We start from the raw sequence: 17,488 nt of genomic DNA, 5'->3' as shown, positions 1-17,488 counted from the left end.
AAAATGTACTTTATATATATTCCATTTGGGTTTTCGTGGTTTAACACTTAAATTGGGTACAGTGATATGATGAGAAAGTAATTGGCAACTAAAAGCCACCAATATATTTTAGTTAAAACAACTTTAAAAAAAAATGAAACAAAATAAGTGAAAAATAAAAATAAACTATTAAAATGGGACGGTGGATCCTGAGGCGGTGGGCGAATGGTGAACTCACAAACTATCTAATACAGGAATTAATTAAATCGAGAAGCATGTGGAAAACGGTTCCATCTTACTAATTTACTCTATTGTATTATTTACTTGGATAAATAATTACATGAATCTGATGTTTGGAATGCTGCATGCAAAAGAAACCGAGGTGGCACTCTCCTTAGCCTGCATTTGTCAACTGATCCCTCTCTTTATAGCACGCGTCATCAACCAGCACATGCAGACAGAATGAAGATGAAACACACAGTAGCCTTTTAGCTTTTAGAGGTTAGGAGATTTCAAGCTTGTTTATTTTACATTTTGGTCAGGTACAACTCTTCCCTCTCTTCCTGCATTCTTCTCTTATAATACCATTTTCATTCTATTCACATGCAAAGAGAAAACGTCTTTAATCTCTTGACATATTACATGTTTTGTTTCAACTTTCAATAACATTAGTTGGTGTATATATTATAGGATGGAAATTGAAGAAATGGAAGATGAAGAGTGGGATACTAGAAAATACTCGTCTAAAAATAATGTTGCAAATGGTTGCATGGTAAGGTGGGTGCTAAATAGGGGAGCCTGTGTGGGAAAGAAGATCTTAGTGGCTGGTTTCATAGCTTCGGTTGCCCCTGTGGTTGTTGCACCTCTTGTGGTTGCTTCTGCTATTGTCATTGCTGTTTCTATGCCTTATGCTGTTTACTTGGCTACCTATGTATGCACTCATAATTTAATGAGTAAGTGGCTCCCTAGGCCTACTCTTCAGGATCCCCCATTGCGTAAAGAGATGTGTTTTCAGCAGGGTAGTGATGATATGCAGATATATAGAGAGGAACAAGCCCTCGTAGATGAAACGAAGAGAGACATTGAAATGGATGGTTGTCAATGTATGAAGAATGAGGAGGGTATGACATTGGGGAGTGAGTGTGGTCCACGACAAGAAGATGCCAGTGATGGAACTGAAGAACACTCACCAGGAGAAAATAATGGAGTGCAAGTGCAACCATTTAGTGGGGACTATGAAGAGTTTAAGACTCCCTTTGAGGTTACAGATGTGGTTTTACAGGAATCCCAGGGTCAGGCCATGGAGGGTGACATAGAGGAAGCAGAGCTACAAAGAGAAACAAAGGGGCTGTTAGAAAAAATTAGAGATGAGGGTAGAACTGATATGGCTAAGGAGAGAGGAGAACATGTTGAAGGAATATGTGGAGGGGCAAATGAAAGTGGTCAAAAAATTGGTTCTGTTGAAGATATGGAAGAGGCATTGGTAGATGCACCTAGTACCATTGGGGGAACTGAAGAAGACTTGATAAAGGAAGAAGATCTAAGTGATGAAAGTATGGATAGCATCTTAGAAGGAAAAGAATTTGATACTACAAATGATTCAAAGAAGTCATTGGCTGAACCTTCTGAACTGCTTATTTCAGCTGAATCAATTGAAGATTTACCAATAGAAGCGCTGGTTTATAACATTCCAATGGATGAGAACTCTTCTGAGGACTCATCTGAGGTTGTGAGTGAAAAAATTGACATACCTCGAGGGAAGTTAGATTATAACATTTCTGACATTGAAAATCAAGAATCTGAGATGCATGAATTAAATGAAAGGATGTACTTGGAAGATGCAAAAGCTAGAGAAATTGCTAATGAAAGTGCACTTGATATGTTTGATGGAAAACGGATAGACCCTGATGAGAACGCATACACAATTGATTTGCATGAAGGTTGGACCATAGAATATGTTTGCCATTTACAGTGGCTTGAGGGCTAATTTTTGTTTTGAGCCCTGATATCTGAACTAATTTATGTGCTTGCAGAATCTTCAAATATTGATGGGCGTACAGATTCTATGGAGGTTCTTGTTTCGTCTGTAGAACAAGAGTCTTGGCCTTCTGAATGTTCCTCTGAAGAAAACATTATTTGTCCTTCTGAAGAGGTCAACGCCTAATTTAACTGTATTTTAAGACAGTCTTGTGATAATTGTTATAATATTGTTTAGGGTTCATTCTAAATCATTTTTATGGACTTAAACTTGTTAGAAGTTTATAGCATTCTATGTGGAAATAACTCACCAAATGCATAATTTATATTAAGAGTGTAGGGTAGATACATCAACCAAAAGAGATAGCTAATTCAGCAATAGTAGAGACATGTCCAAGTGCATAGCTAATTAGTAGATACATGTTAGGTTCCCAAAGAAAAACAATGAACACAACTAAGAGAAAGAAAAACTCTGTTTTATTCTAGCATTGTTCAGAACTTGCAAAAGAATTACAAAGGAATATAGTTCCTTTCACAAAGGTTTGATCCTGTCAACTTTACACAACAAATCAGCTAAATCCCACCCACACCAGGTTAGTCTTTATTTAAAGACCCCTAACAACTTCCTAAACCCTTTTTATCCCTTATTTTTAAATTTCCTTTATTTAAAGACCCTTAACAACTTACTAAACCCTTTTTATCCCTTATTTTTTAATTTCCTTCAATGATATACACCCTCCATGTACTATCCTTATTTTCCTGCCTAACATTACTCACATTACTCTCTTATGCCAAAACAACCTTGTCCCCAAGGCCTTCATTCCATTTGATTAAGATTTGTGGAACGTGTTGGATAGAAATTCACACCATGTCCTGAAACTTTTCCTGAAACTCTTCAGGTTATTCGAGCTGAAAAAGGCCCACAGTATCTGGCATCCAATTTAGGATGCAATTGACTATGCATAGATAGTTTTCGATGCATAGATAGTTTTCGATGCGAACAAATTTTCAACTATATCATATCTCCTACTTTGATCCTATGCTCTTCTTAAATGAAATCTGAGTTGAGTAAGGGCCTTATCTTTATTCATTAAGTCTTGTGCCACCGTCGTCCATACACAACTTCAAAAGGTGTACACCTTGCTACCCATGAAAACTGGTGTTATATCAATATTCCGTCCAAGGAAGGAATACTACCCACATTTTAGGTTGCTTCACGCTAAAGCAACGTATTTAGCAGGTACGTATCCAGTTCCTTAGAAACATTGAGTCTCTATCATTGACAATGGAAGTTGGAATGCCATGCAATCTCACCACCTCTTTCCCAAACACCTTTGCGACTGATCTAGCATAATATGAATGTTTAAGAGGAATGAAATGACCATACTTACTAAGACGATCCACTATCACTAAAATTGCATCCTTTCCACAAGATTTAGAAAGTCTAACAATGAAATCTAAAATTGCATCCATTCCACAAGATTTAGGAAGTCTAACAATGAAATCTATTATCTCTTCCAAAATTGCTTTTGGAATCGACAACGGTTAGAGCAAAGCAATCCTTGTGAGCACACTTGATACTTGTTTTGTTGTTCTGTTGCCACACAACACATGTGTGGACATATTCAGTGATGGTCTCATTCATGTCCATCCAATGTGGGTGTGGAAAATTCCTGAATGACCTCCCATAGGCGTAGTATGATATTCTTGGAGTAGTTTGGGAATCCAACTCGAAGATGACAATAAGATCATCTTGCCTTTGTAATGGAGTCTTTCATTTTCCAAGGTATAATTCATGTAACTTTGGACTACTCCTTAATTTCTTCCTGATTTTCTTTAAAGTAGGATCTTGCTTATTTTCTACCTCTACCAACTCAATGTCCCACTATGAAGGTTTGTATAAAACATTGATCTCCACACCCCATCTTCTTTCTCATTGTCCCACTAGGAAGGTTTGTATAAAACATTGATCTCCACACCTCATCTTCTTTCTCATCCAGTCTTCACGATAACACATTTGTCACCTTATTAGATGCTCTTAATTTGTACACTATCATATTGGTTCTGGGTGGTGATTTTTTGCTCTAGTAAATATCTTAAACTCTTCTGATATAAGCATACCGTAAATTTCCATCCGAGCACGTAAGGTCTCCGATGCTAAATTGTTAACACCAAGGCCATTAATTCCTTCTCATATATAGACTTTGTTAGAGAAGTCTCTACCAAAACCTTACTGAAAAAAGCAATAGGTTTTTTTTTTCCTGGGACAACACCACCGGTCCCAAACCAGTTCCTAAAGCATCACATTCAATGCAAAACAGTTGACTGAAATTTGACATCATTAACATCAGGCATTAGTGACTGCATTCTTTAACTGTTGCATGGCATTCGAACTTTCTTCTATCCAAGCAGAATTCTCCTTTTTCAACAATTATGTTAAGGGTCTCGCCATTCTTCTATAGTTATAGATGAATCTTCTATTGTAACTTGTGAGGCCTAAAAATCCTCCCAAGGCCTTCAATGATTTGGGAGTTGGCCATTGCATGATAACTTAAATCTTCTAAGGATCCATCTAAACTCTCTCTCCTGAAATTACATGCCCTAGATATTGGACTTCTCGCCGCATTTTTTGCTTTGAGAGTCTTTAAAACACTCGTTTAACAAACTTGCATTTTTTGTGATTTGCGTAAAATTGTTGTTTGAGAGTCTTTAAAACTATTTCAAGTATGTCATATGCTTCTCCCATGTGCTGCTGTATATCAAAATATCATCGAAAAAAACCAACTCAAACTTCCTTAAATACAAATGAAGAATGTTATTCATGGTGCACTGAAAAGTAACCGGTGCATAAAAAAACCAACACAAACTTCCTTAAATACAAATGAAGAATGTTATTCATGGTGCATTGAAAAGTAATCGGTGCACTAGTTAACCCAAACAACATAATTAGCGATTCATAATGGCCATGTATGAAAAACAGATTTATGTATGTTAGATTCATGCATACGAATCTGGTGATAGCCAGCCCGCAAATCCACCTTGGAAAAGTAATGTGCCTCAAACAATTCGTTTAACAATTCCTCTATTATCGAAATCGAAAATTTACCTGGAATGGTTTCTTTATTCAAGGTTTTATAGTCCACACAAAATCTCCAACTGTCATCCTTCTTTTTGACTAGGATTACAGGGCTTGAATAACGGCTGTTGTTGGGTTTGATTATCCCTTCCTTCAACATTTCTTCAACCTGTTTCTCCTTCTCAGTCTTTAGCAAATGTGGGTATTGATACGGTCTCACTTTAATGGGGTTTATTCCAGTTGCTTTAATTGGAATCTTATGATCAATCTCTCAATTGGGTGACAGATGTTTGGTTTCTTCAAAAGTCCCTTATATTGCTTCAAAACATCATTTAATTTTGTTGTCTGCTTTAAAGTTAGCCTAACAATCTCCTTGTCACTCCCGATTCGATATGTATTGGGCTGGTCATGCACTTTATTCCCCATATGAGAGATTTCTCTAATTTGCACATGTCATGCACTTTATTCCCCATATGAGAGATTTCTCTAATTTGCACATGTTGATAACGCAGGGTCTCCTTTAATTTGCACATGTTGATCGTTAATGCAGAAATTCATTGTCAAAGTTTCCAACCATGCTACTCCCAAATATCAAATCCATCCCTCCTAGCTCAAAAAGGAAAAATAGGAAAAATGTCTCCTTAAGCATATACTTTCCCAGCTTCACCTTTACAACTTGACAACACCCACTCATCATTTTCTTATGGCCATTGTACCGATCAGTCCTTGGGTGTTGACTAAATCACTGGTGATGTTGATGCCACATAAGCGGGTCCCACGAGCAACGCGAGCGAGCCAGTACCTCGCAAAGCACGTGCGCCAAGAAGCCGAAAGTGGTCAGACATCGGTCATTAGGATGTACCGACTTGCCACTAAACAGTGTGGAGAGGTCGGACATCGGAAACCCAAAAAGTAGAGATGGGTCACGAGAAGTGGATTCCAGATCACACACCAGTTATCAGTAAGGGAGAAGCCTAGATCACGAGTGCCCATGCATGTAGAGTGGACGACACGTTCAGGCGTGGCACAAAATATAAAAGTCGTTTGAAGGATATGGCCAGCCAGGGCCACGATCAGGGGCGAGCTGCATGCATGACACGTGAACAGCTAGGGCACTCTCAGAGGCGGATGACCCCAGAGATCAGGTGCATGAGGAGGCATCCAGGTGGTTATCCTGTTAGAGGTTACACTCCAGTTAGGGACCCCACGCACTAGGTTATCCTAAGTGTAAGATAACAATAGTGCTGGACCCGTCCATCAGAAAGGCCTATTTCAGGTAAACAGAAAACTCTAGTTTTTAGTCTATAAATAGTAAGTTAACAAGCTTGGCCAGGGGAGAATCCTCTTGCGCCGTTACACACACAAGAGCAAGAGTATACAGTTTTTGGTGTTTCCTAGCCCTAGTACTAACTTGAATGTTGGAGTGCAATCGGCCGCTAGGGCGTCCATTGTCTTTGTGTTTCAGGTGTTCATCAGAAAAGGCACAGACGAACACAAAGACTCTGGACGTGAGCGTGACGTAGACGCGCGAAGGCGTTTCGAGTCAACCGGCAGGAACATTTGGCGCCCACCGTGAGACACGATAGAAAACACTGTTCCATCAGCAAGAACCAGGAAGGTCCAAGAGATGAGAAGTACGAGGCAAGGACCTGCTGCACCAAACGGGGGTGAGGGCCTCTCCCTGCAATAGGTTATGTAATGATGTGAGCCCTTCCGGAGGAAGTGGCCGTGTCAAGAGCAAATCAAGAACGCATCCAAGCTGATTTGGTAGCGTCGCAAGCCATGAACAAGGAGCTGCGTAGAAATCTGCAAACCCACACGGTAGAACGTGAGGGTGTAGACCAGGAGCTTGTGACGCCCCCTTCTCGATAGAGATTATGGATACAGTGATACCAGTCACGCTCGTGGGGCCCAAGGTGACCTTCACCGGGATAGAAGACCCGGAGGCCCACCTTGCGGCCTTCCATACACAAATGATGCTGGTTGGGGGCTCCGATGCGGCGTGATGCAAGCTGTTCATGAGCACTCTGGCGGGAACAGCGATGGAGTGGTTCATGAGCCTCCCTGATGGTCACGTAACGTCGTTTTTGCAACTCAAAAAGTTGTTCAGGATACAATACTGTGCAAATCGAGCCCCCCTGTCAGTCTTTTACGACCTCTTTGATGTAAAATAGTATCAAAGAGAGTCTCTAAAAGAGTTCCTCCACCGTTTTGGAGCGCAAGTGGTGAGGTTGAACCTCACAGAAGAAAAGATGAGGGTGCACGCGTTTAGGAAGGGCATCATGCTGGGACCCTTCAGCGAGTCACTCATCCGGAACCACCTCAAGACCTTCATTGAGATAAAGCAGCGCGCGGTGGCCCACATTACGGCAGAGGAAGAACTTAGCGAAAAGCGCACATGCGTGGTCCCCACGCGGCCACGTGTGGCAGGTCGTCCTTAAACCCTAAGGGTCCACGAGACGACAATAGAGATGAAGGCCCCCGTGAAGCAGCAACCCTATCAAAGGCCTAATACGAGGGGGCGTGGGAGAGATAACGCGCCGCCAAGGCACGATTTCATAGTAGAGTTGAAAGATCTCATTGCTATCTCAAACATAGAGGAGAGATTGAAGGTGCCTCCCAAGGCAGACAAGAATCTCAGGTCCAACAAGAACGCATGGTGTGAGTTCTAACAAGTGTACGACACCCTATACGCAATTGTTTAATGCTGGAACATTAGCTAGATGAGTAGGCTGTACCGCTTCTCAGCGAAGGAGATACACGAATGGTGATATCGGTAGAAGCACAAAGAACCGACGAAGCCTTCGACGTAGACCTGGTCTTTACCAAGGCCGACCAAGAGGACGTTGTCCCCCATGACAACGATCCAATGGTGATTTCAGCAGTAACCGCGGGAAGGAAGGTGCACCGTGTGCTAGTAGATCAGGGAAGCTCGGTAGACGTAATGTTCTGCATGACTTTCAACAAGCTGCAACTATCCCCCGACATGCTAAGGCCCTATGGCGGTTGTCTCTACGGTTTCGCAGGAGGCCAGGTAGAGGTGCGAGGATACTTGGAGTTAAGGACCACCTTCACGGATGGCACCGCGTCACGTACGGAGAGCATCAGGTACCTTGTCGTCAACGCCTCCTCTGCTTATAATATGTTGTTGGGTAGACCAACGCTAAACAGGTTAGGGAAGGTGGCGTCGACAAGGCACATGAAGATGAAGTTACCGGACCTGACGGGGAAGGTGATTACCATCAAATCATATCAGAAGGAGGCCAAGCGATGCTATGAGAATAGCCTGAAAACAAGGCGAGGGGTGTCCATGATCGCCAGTGGACCACCGTATACTGAGAGAGCCCCCTTACCCGAGGTCAGCCGCCACGGCGGGCCTGTAGCAGAAATCGCCCGCGGAACCAAACCTGATTCGGGGAAAGAGAGATTGGAGAGAGAGAGAGTCTCCAACCTGAGCAACACCCCCGGCCAAACAGTACAAAATCCCGATTGAGAAGACCGTAGAGTCCAGGACCGGGACCACCAGTGAGGATCGATTAGGCAATCGGTTCGGGTCCCGAACAAAGACAAGGTCAGTTTCAAGGTCTTACACCCAGGGGAAGCAGAGTACCATCGCACCCGCTCTCCCCCGTGTGGACCAATTCCCTCAGGAAAACAAAGATCTTTCGGAATAAAGCGCGCATGTTTAGGCGTTGAAGCGGGGCTTGGTTCCTCACACACGGAACGTAGCCGACTACAAGTTTATTTCAGTTAAACAGGAATATTGTACGTGATATTAGAGGACACTCTTTTTCTCTTACAAGGATTTTTTAAATGAGGTCCCTAGATAATTGAAGTAGTTTTCCAAGTAATGTACAATTTAGTTAAGAACTTGTTTTTCTTGCGTTAGAAGTCTTGTGAGCGGAGGAGAGGTAGATATGTGAGAACACCTCCCCTCTCGAGTGAAAACGCCAAGGTTGAACGAAATAGTTCACCAGATAAATCCTCCTCGCCCTCGAGCGAAGCCAAGGTCAGGTAAGCATTTGTTTGCCTCGCGTTAGAAGTCTCGTAGGCAGAGAGGTAGGTTCGCAGAGAACACCTCCCCTCTCGAGTGAGAGCGCTAAGGTTCAAAGTAATAGTTATCAGTTAAATCCTCCTCGCCCTCGAGCGAAGCTGAGGTCAGTTAAGCATTTGTTTGCCTCGCGTTAGAAGTCTCGTAGGCGGAGATGTATGTTCGCAGAGAACACCTCCCTTCTCGAGTGAGAGCACTAAGGTTAAACGTAATAGTTATCAGTTAAATCCTCCTCGCTCTCGAGCGAAGCTGAGGTCAGTTAATAGTTAAATCCTCCTCGCCCTCGAGTGAAGCTGAGGCCAAATATCAGTTAAATCCTCCTCGCCCTCGAGTGAAGCTGAGGTCAGTTAATAGTTAAATCCTCCTCGCCCTCGACTGAAGTTGAGGTCAGTTATCAGTTAAATCCCCCTCGCCCTCGAGCGAAGCTGAGGTCAGTTACAAATTAATTTCTCTTACGCTAGAAGTCTTGCGAGTAGAGAGGTAGGTTCGTAAGAGAACACCTCCCCTTGTGAGTGAAAGTGCCAAGGAAAAACGAAATAATTCGCTAGTTAAATCCTCCGCGCCTTTGAGCGAAGCCGAGGTCAGTCGAGAGAGTTCGTCTCCCTTGCGAAAGCGCAAAGGAGGGACAACCCAACTCACAGTGAAAACCTCCCCTCACGATAAGGGGAACATGTGACAGAACTCCCAAGGAAATGTCGTGGCGCCAGGCACCATTACAGAAACAGTTATGAGAATCAAAATGCAGTTTAACATATAGAAATGAAGCGAGTTCAGACAGTAAAGGTAGCAAGCAGATAAAAAAGTTTGTGCGTCAATACAAGTCAAGGAAGGACCCTGGAAACAATCTTCCCATTATCAACTAAGTTCGACGCAGAAAAGGGTGTAGTGTGCACTTTTGGATGCACACAAGCAACTTGAACGAGAGCATCCCTAAATCCCTCGTCATAAGCATCCAGAACGTCTCCAGTCAGGTCAGTCTCAGCTTCCTCAAACCTTTTGGCTTGCTGACGAAACTCGGCCTTTGCCCGATCCAGTTGCACCACAAGGTTGGCGGACCTTCGTTCAAGCCCCGTAATCTTGGCTTTAGACTCCTCCTCGGCCTCTTCCTGCTCAAAGACCTGAACCTGCAGGGACAAAACTCTCACCTCCAGCGTAGTAACCTCTTAGTGGACCAACTCTTCTCCCAGAGTCGCCTCGCGGGTGGCAAACGAGCGAGTTGTCGAGGAATCCCCAGATTTGGCCCTAGACAATAGGACGTTGAATTGAGCGAGAAGTGGCCTAAAGTCGAAACCCAGTTTCTCCCTGGCAGCAGCTTCATCCAGGTCCACAGTCACCTCTTGCTGAAGGCCCTTGATGGCATGTTGAAAGACAAAGGGCAGTTCAGGTGCGGAAGGAGTAGAGACACCAGTCCCGCCAGGATCAGGGAGCAGAGAAACGTCGGTCGAGCGACCACGGGGCGAGGCAGAGCGACCGGAGGATGAAGAGTGTGAAACCATCACCGGAGTAGGTTTGAGTTTCTTGTAGATTGGTTCCTCAACAGAATCCTCGTCTGACTTAATTACCACAGCTTTACCCCTACAAGGGAGTGAAGTGGGGGACGGTTGGACGGCGGTGAGAGGGATAGAAACCCCAGGATTGGAAGAACGGGTGAAGACGCAACGGTTGCAAGGACGCGGGCGTGTTGAAGAGAAGTGTCCACGTCCCTGGAAACCCCGTGAAGACGAGTGAGAATATCAGTCTACTTGACCCGTTTTTCTTCCGTCAAACCTATGCCTACACACCAAGTTCAAGAGATATGGAGATAAACCACGCGAATGTGCGGAAAGAAAGCACAAACGCAACGTTACAGTAACCAGAAACAGCATCTCCCAGAGTTTATGGTTTCTTGAATCAAAAGGAGACCCAGAAACAGAAAGTGATCGATACAAAGATTAAGCAAACGAAGAAGCGTAAGTGACGATTAACCCTAGTCGTTGATCAAAACACGTGTGCACAGATAAGACAGGCCTGGAAAGACGTCACTTTGGTGTCGTATTTACGTCCTGTCGCACATAGCCACGTAAATCACCCAGGGCAAGGACTTAGCCTCTTCGCTAAACGAGTTACGGCTCGAGACTGGGGGGCTTGTGTACCGACCAGTCCACGGGCATTGACTAATCCACTGGTGATGTTGGTGCCATGTAAGCGGGTTCCACGAGCAGCGCAGGCTAGTACCTCACAAAGCAAGTGCTCCAAGAAGTCGAGAGTGGTCAAACATCGTTCATCAGGACGTACCGACTTGCCACTAAACAGTGTGGAGAGGTAGGACATCAGAAATCCAAAAAGTAGAAATGGACCACGAGAAGTGGATCCCAGATCACACACCAGTTATCAGTAAGGGAGAAGCCTAGATCACGAGTGCCCATACATGTAGAGTGGACGACGCGTTCAGGCGTGACACAAAATATAAAAGTCGTTGGAAGGATATGGCCAGCCAGGGCCACGATCAAGGGCGAGCTGCATGCATGGCACGTGAACAGCTAGGGCACTCTCAGAGACGGGTGACTCCAAAGATCAAGTGCACGAGGAGGCATCCAGGTGGTCATCTTGCCAGAGGTTGCACTCCAATTTGGGACCCCACGCACTAGGTTATCCTAAGAGTAAGATAACAACAGTGTTGGCCCCTCCCATTAGAAAGGCCCATTTCAGGTAAATAGGAAACCCTAGTTTTCGGTCTAAAAATAGTAAGTTAACAAGTTTGGCCAGGGGAGAATCCTCTTGCGCTGTTACACACACACACAAGAGCAAGAATATATAGTTTTTGGTGTTTCCTAACCCTAGTACTGATTTGAGCGTCGGAGTGCAAACGGCCGCTAGGGCGTCCATTGTCTTTGTGTTTCAGGTGTTCATCAGGAAAAACATAGGCGAACGCAAAGACTCTGGACGTGAGTGTGACGTAGACGCGCGAAGGCGTTTCGAGTCAACCGGCAGAAACAATCATCACCTAAACTCACGACGTTATACGATGGTGTGGGCTCAACTGGTAATTCCAATTGGCTAACCAACTCGACATATATGAAATTGTGACTTTCCCCATCTTGAACCAAGACCAACGCTATTCTTCCCTTCACTTCCCCTTGTAACTTCATGGTGTTGGGTTATGTTAGACCCCAACAGAAAAAATAGATAAAACAGAAAAAATAGATAAATCCATCTTTTGACACTCGCTCTCCTCTTCTTCATCCTCCAAATTCTCCTCAATCTGTTCCAATATACCTTGTTTCACCTCTACAAGGACTCCTTCATCTTCTGCACAAATGATTACCTGCAAATTTTTTAAGGACAACGATGCCCTAGAACATACACCTCTTCACAGTCGAAACATCTTCCCTCCCCCCTTCTCGCACATATTCGGATAGGGAAGGGTCCTGGACCCCTTATTTCTTGAGCCTTCTCCTGCAACTCCTCTTAACCGAACTTCTCTTCCTGAGTTGAAGACTCCTTTCTTGCATTGCTAGCCATGCTAGACGAGACCTGCCCACTCCGTATACACTTTTGTGCGGACATACCTCCTCGATAACGTTCATAGGGAGTGTTATTCCTATACCCATTCCTGCCCCGTTTTCTTCTCTAAAGGATTCCTCCACATCCAGCGTAATTTCCATGGCTCTGGAATCATGGGGTTTAATTTGGTTGTGAATCTTGGACTGTAACCCAGCAAAGAAATATCCCAGCAGCTATTCATCTCCTGTGGTGCTTGTGATACTAACAATTCAAATTCTTGAATGTATTCATTCACTTTTCCATTTTGTTAGATCTTTGCTAAAAATAGAACTCCTTTCCTTCCCTCCGAACCTCCTATTCAGCGCCATTGAAAATTCTTCCGAAGAAGGGTTCTTGGAATTCTTCCTCCAAAAGCTAAACCAAGGACTGACCCTTCCTTCCATCCTTTGTTCCATCTTTTTTTCCTTCCTCTTTGTCTTTTGTATCCGTCAGATCAGACCAAATTCTTAGGTTCCCAAAGAAAAACAATGATTCCTTCAAAGAACACTGCTAAGAGAAAAAAAACTTTGTTTTATTCCACCACTGTTCAGAACTCACAAAAGAATATAGTTCCTTTCGGACAGGTTTTATCCTGTCAACTTTGCACAACAAATCAGCTAACCCCACCCACTCCTGGGTGGTCTTTATTTAAAGATCCCCTAACAACTTACAAACCCTTTTATCCCTTTTCTTTTAAATTTTCTTCTATGATACACCCTTCATCTACTGTCCTTATTTACCTGCCTAACAATACATGTCTAAGTGTATTCAGAGCACTTAACAAGTAAAATGCATAGGATTACGGTGTTTAGGAGAAGTGCAATCACATGAAATTGTCCCTGAAATATGTTTGTCTATATATTACCATGTGAGTTTGGATATATAGATAAACTAAAAGTTTAATGCAAGGACTCTTTCTAGCTTTTGCAGGTAGTTTTGGAAGATGAGAACCTGTGGAAACAAATTAATGTCATAAGGAAGATAGTAGGATATGAAGGTAGAAAGGAAGCATCATGTGCAGATGAATTAAAGGCTCTCTACATTTTCACTGGAGTTGAGCCCCCAACATCTCTCCATGAGAACTCCATCCACCCCTTAGAAATCAAGGAGAAACTTCAGTTCCTTATGTGCATCCTTGGAATTGAGTCCAACGAGACTTAGAATGTAACACATTTGTGTATTGTTCTCTACATATTTTAGTCAACCTTTTTCTTAATCTCTGGATTTGCTTTGGGATAGGTTTAGACCCATGAAAGGAAAGGAAAAATGTTCAAAACTGATTTGGAAACTTAATTTATTTGATTTCTTAAGTTTTCTTAGATTTGCTTACAAATGCACTAGTAATTGATGCATCTCATAATACAATGGACATGTATTGAAATAACACAATTCTTAGAAACTAGAAGGTGTTAAAATCTAAGATATTCACAAGTACAAAATTTACTTATGCCTAGTAATGTATATTTTATCCTTAAACACAAAGTTATGAATAAAAGGTAGAGGTGACCTACAAATTTCACTTATACCGTTGATTTTCTTTTGTCATTTCCTTTAAGGGAGTGTTATTTTTTTTTAAATGTGATTTGAGGTTTAGGAACATGAATTCTTCTCCCTTGCAGAATCCTTCGTTTTGATTTTTCATATTAGAACCCTTGTTTGAATGTATCTTCTACCTCCTTTTGTATATACATATTAAACTCAAGATATCAAGATTTTCTATAGGATTTTCTATAGTGATTTCTCATATATGGATATGCTGTGTTCAAAAACGGTACTTTTAGTTTTTCAAACCCATTTACAAACAACATATTTCGATGCTAACGAATTCACATTGCAGACCTAGTCTTTATTAAGACTTTCTTTCCGAGTCTTACTATCATTAACCAATTTCTCTTTGTTTAATGAATCATTAGATGATTTTATAATAAAAAAACATCATATGTTGTTGTGCTTATGTTTTATGATTTTATGTTTTGATAATAATAAAAAGTGACTTATGATTTTATGTTTTGATAATAATAAAAAGTGACTGCAGAACTTTTGCATAAAGATCCGTGCAATGTTTCTGTACCGCCCTGGTGGTCGGGTGTGATGACGTGGTATCCTGCTACAGTATAGGCGTGTTGACAAGGCGCCAGGTTGGCAGAAGGGAAGGTAGTCGCTAGTTGTTATATTGGCGTGTTCCGATTTCCAGTTACCAGAATCGGCGATCGCCAGGTTAAAGATGAAGTCGCCAGATGTAGATTCAGGCGACCTAGTCATTGGAGATCGCCAGAGCAAGCACATCGCCGAAGATGAAGGAGAAGCAGATTATGAAGGCGGCCGGCGAGACCACAGGGAAGGTGTATGAAGGCCCCTAACTCGCCAGTTCCAGTAGAGATCGCACTCCCAAGTTAGCTATGCACTGGGCAGTACCATGCATAGGTAACTTAGCCAAAATGAGAGTAGAAGCAGCGCCAAGTCAGGGAGCCTCCAGATGATGGCACGTGTACGGTTGGATGCGAGCCACGTGTCCAAGTCTGTAACTGCCAGGAGAGAGAAAGCTACCAGGTATATAAGAGTTCTTAACGAACTTTCTGAGGTACGCACGTTCAGTTCATACACTTTACGCTTGCGAGTTAGAGCTGACTGTGAAAGAGGATTTGCACGGTTCTTGTTCTCTTAGTATTTGGTGATACCGTCACTGACTTGAGCGTTGGAGTGCGATCGGCCGCAGCGGCGCCGTACTGTTTCTTTGCAGATTCTTGAGGTAGATCCCGAAGAGGAACGGAGGTTCGAAGCGGTGCGCACGTCGATCCCTTGACGAGGCAGTTTCCAGCGTTCCGGTCAACAGGCAGGATCATCAGGCGCCCACCGTGGGGCCGTGTAAAATTTGCTCCCATCCACAGCGTGAGTTCTTGGAGGTTTTCGAAGTTTTGCGTGGTTGTGTGCTGGTGCAGCTGTTTGCTTGAGTTTCGTTCGGTGAGTTCGCATTTTTTCACCGTTCGTTTCAAGTTCTGTTCGGTGAAGCGAGGTTTCCTGCTGCTTGCGCGTGATTTGTTCGGTGGAGTTCGAGTCCTTTCGCTCAATCGGTTGTTCGTAGGGTTTCTGGTGGAGTTGTGGTTTTCTTTGAAGGTTTACGGTGTTCTTGAGTTTCCTGCGCAGTTTCGCACTGTTTTCTCTGATTGATCGCTGATTCGATCGTGGTTGAAGTGTTGTTCGCTGCATTCCTGTGATTCGCTGAAGTTCATGAGAAAAATGAGAAGCAATCGCTCAAGTCCGGTTGCGCCCGTGGCACCTGTCGCTGCTGAAGGCGCCGCTGCCATGACCATGGCGCAGATGGCAGAGATGATGCGCTCGTTGCAGGCAACTGTGGAAGCCTCACGCGTAGAGCAGGCGAGAATGCATGAGGACCTGGTCGCCTCTCGTGCCAGGAACGAGGAGCTCAGCAAGATGACTGAGGAGCTGCGTCAAGCTCTTCAGGAGCAGCAAGGGCGTTCTGCCGCGGAAGAGGTTGCGCCATCGTCGCCACCTCGTGTTTTTCCCATGCCTTTTATTCAGGCGATCACGGACACGCCCATTCCCGCGAGCGTGGTTCCGGTTAAGGCTGTTTTCACCGGCGTGGAGGATCCTGAGGCTCATCTCACCACGTTCCATACGCAGATGATGCTGTCAGGAGGGTCAGACGCTGTCTACTGCAAGATGTTCGTGAGTACGCTCCAGGGAACGGCGATGGAGTGGTTTGTGAGCCTGCCTAACGGCCACATAACCAATTTTCAACAGTTCTCGAAAATCTTCGTCGAGCAGTACATTGTGAATAAGGCGCCACCCAGGGTGTCCTATGATTTGTTTGATATAAGGCAGTACCATGGGGAGTCCCTCAGAGACTACCTCAATCGCTTCGGAGCGCAGATGGTCAGATCGCCGGCCAAGGATGAAGAAATGCTGGTCTATGCCTTCAAGAAAGGCGTGCAGCCGGGACCATTCTGCGAGGCCTTGATCAGGGCTCACCCTGCGACGTTTGCTGAAGTCGGGCGGCTTGCGGTGGCTCATATCGCTGACGAGAATGAAGTCGCCGAGAAGAGAGGGAGCGTGGCTCCCGCCAAGCCACGCGCCCAGACCAGGATCCAGCCGTAGAGGGTGCTGGAGACAGCGGCGGCGGCCAGGAAGGACCAAAGGACTCGCCATCCTTACGACAGGAGGAACAAGGGGAGGAGCCAGGGGCGCCAGCAACCAGCACGCCGGGAATACAATCGCCCGCCTAAGCACAAATTTGTCATGGGACTAGCGGACCTGATCGCCATTCCTAACATATCTGCTAGGTTGAAAGCGCCTGAGAAGGTGGGCGACAAGGTGCTGGGGTCAAAGCCGGATGCCTGGTGCGAGTTCCACCAGTGTTTTGGCCACACTTTGGACTCGTGTTTGTCTTTGGGATATCAGCTCGACGATCTGGTTAAGAGCGGGTTCCTAAATGACTATCTGTTGGACAGGAGGACGGGGGCAGCGTCGAGTTCCCAGCCAGCAGGTGGAGAAGCCCAGCAACACGAGATGCCTATCCACGGGGAGATCCACACCATTGCAGGGGGCTTCTCAGGTGGCGGATGCACCGCATCGCAGAGAAAGAAGTATGCGCGATCGGTGATGACAATGGATATGTTTGAAGACCACTCGCCGGAAGTGGACATTACGTTCACCAAGCAGGATCTTCGGGACGTTGTACCTCATGACAACGATCCCATAGTCATTTCGTTGATTACGGCGGGAAGGAAGGTCCACAGAGTTCTGGTGGACCAAGGAAGCTCGGCAGACGTGATGTTCTGGCCGACTTTCACGCAGCTGGGGTTGCCCCTTGACCAGCTTAGGCCCTATGGAGGGTGCCTGTATGGGTTCGCTGGTGACCAGGT

General features: G+C 44.5%; 1 protein-coding gene across 1 annotated transcript; it reads left to right on the top strand.

Annotated features, from left to right (window-relative positions):
* The first annotated feature begins 434 nt into the window (after window positions 1-434).
* Window positions 435-13,924, top strand: LOC137818885 (uncharacterized). The gene is made up of 3 exons (XM_090305407.1): window positions 435-1,919; window positions 2,013-2,131; window positions 13,536-13,924. Exons 1-3 carry the CDS (start codon window positions 671-673, stop codon window positions 13,764-13,766), a joined length of 1,599 nt encoding a protein of 532 aa, XP_090161533.1. The 5' UTR covers window positions 435-670; the 3' UTR covers window positions 13,767-13,924.
* The last annotated feature ends 3,564 nt before the right edge of the window (window positions 13,925-17,488 follow it).

Source organism: Phaseolus vulgaris, chromosome 7 (assembly GCF_051622355.1).
Source record: "Phaseolus vulgaris cultivar YP4 chromosome 7, ASM5162235v1, whole genome shotgun sequence".
Taxonomy (NCBI): Eukaryota; Viridiplantae; Streptophyta; class Magnoliopsida; order Fabales; family Fabaceae; genus Phaseolus; species Phaseolus vulgaris.
This window is presented reverse-complemented; position numbering and strand designations above follow the sequence as displayed.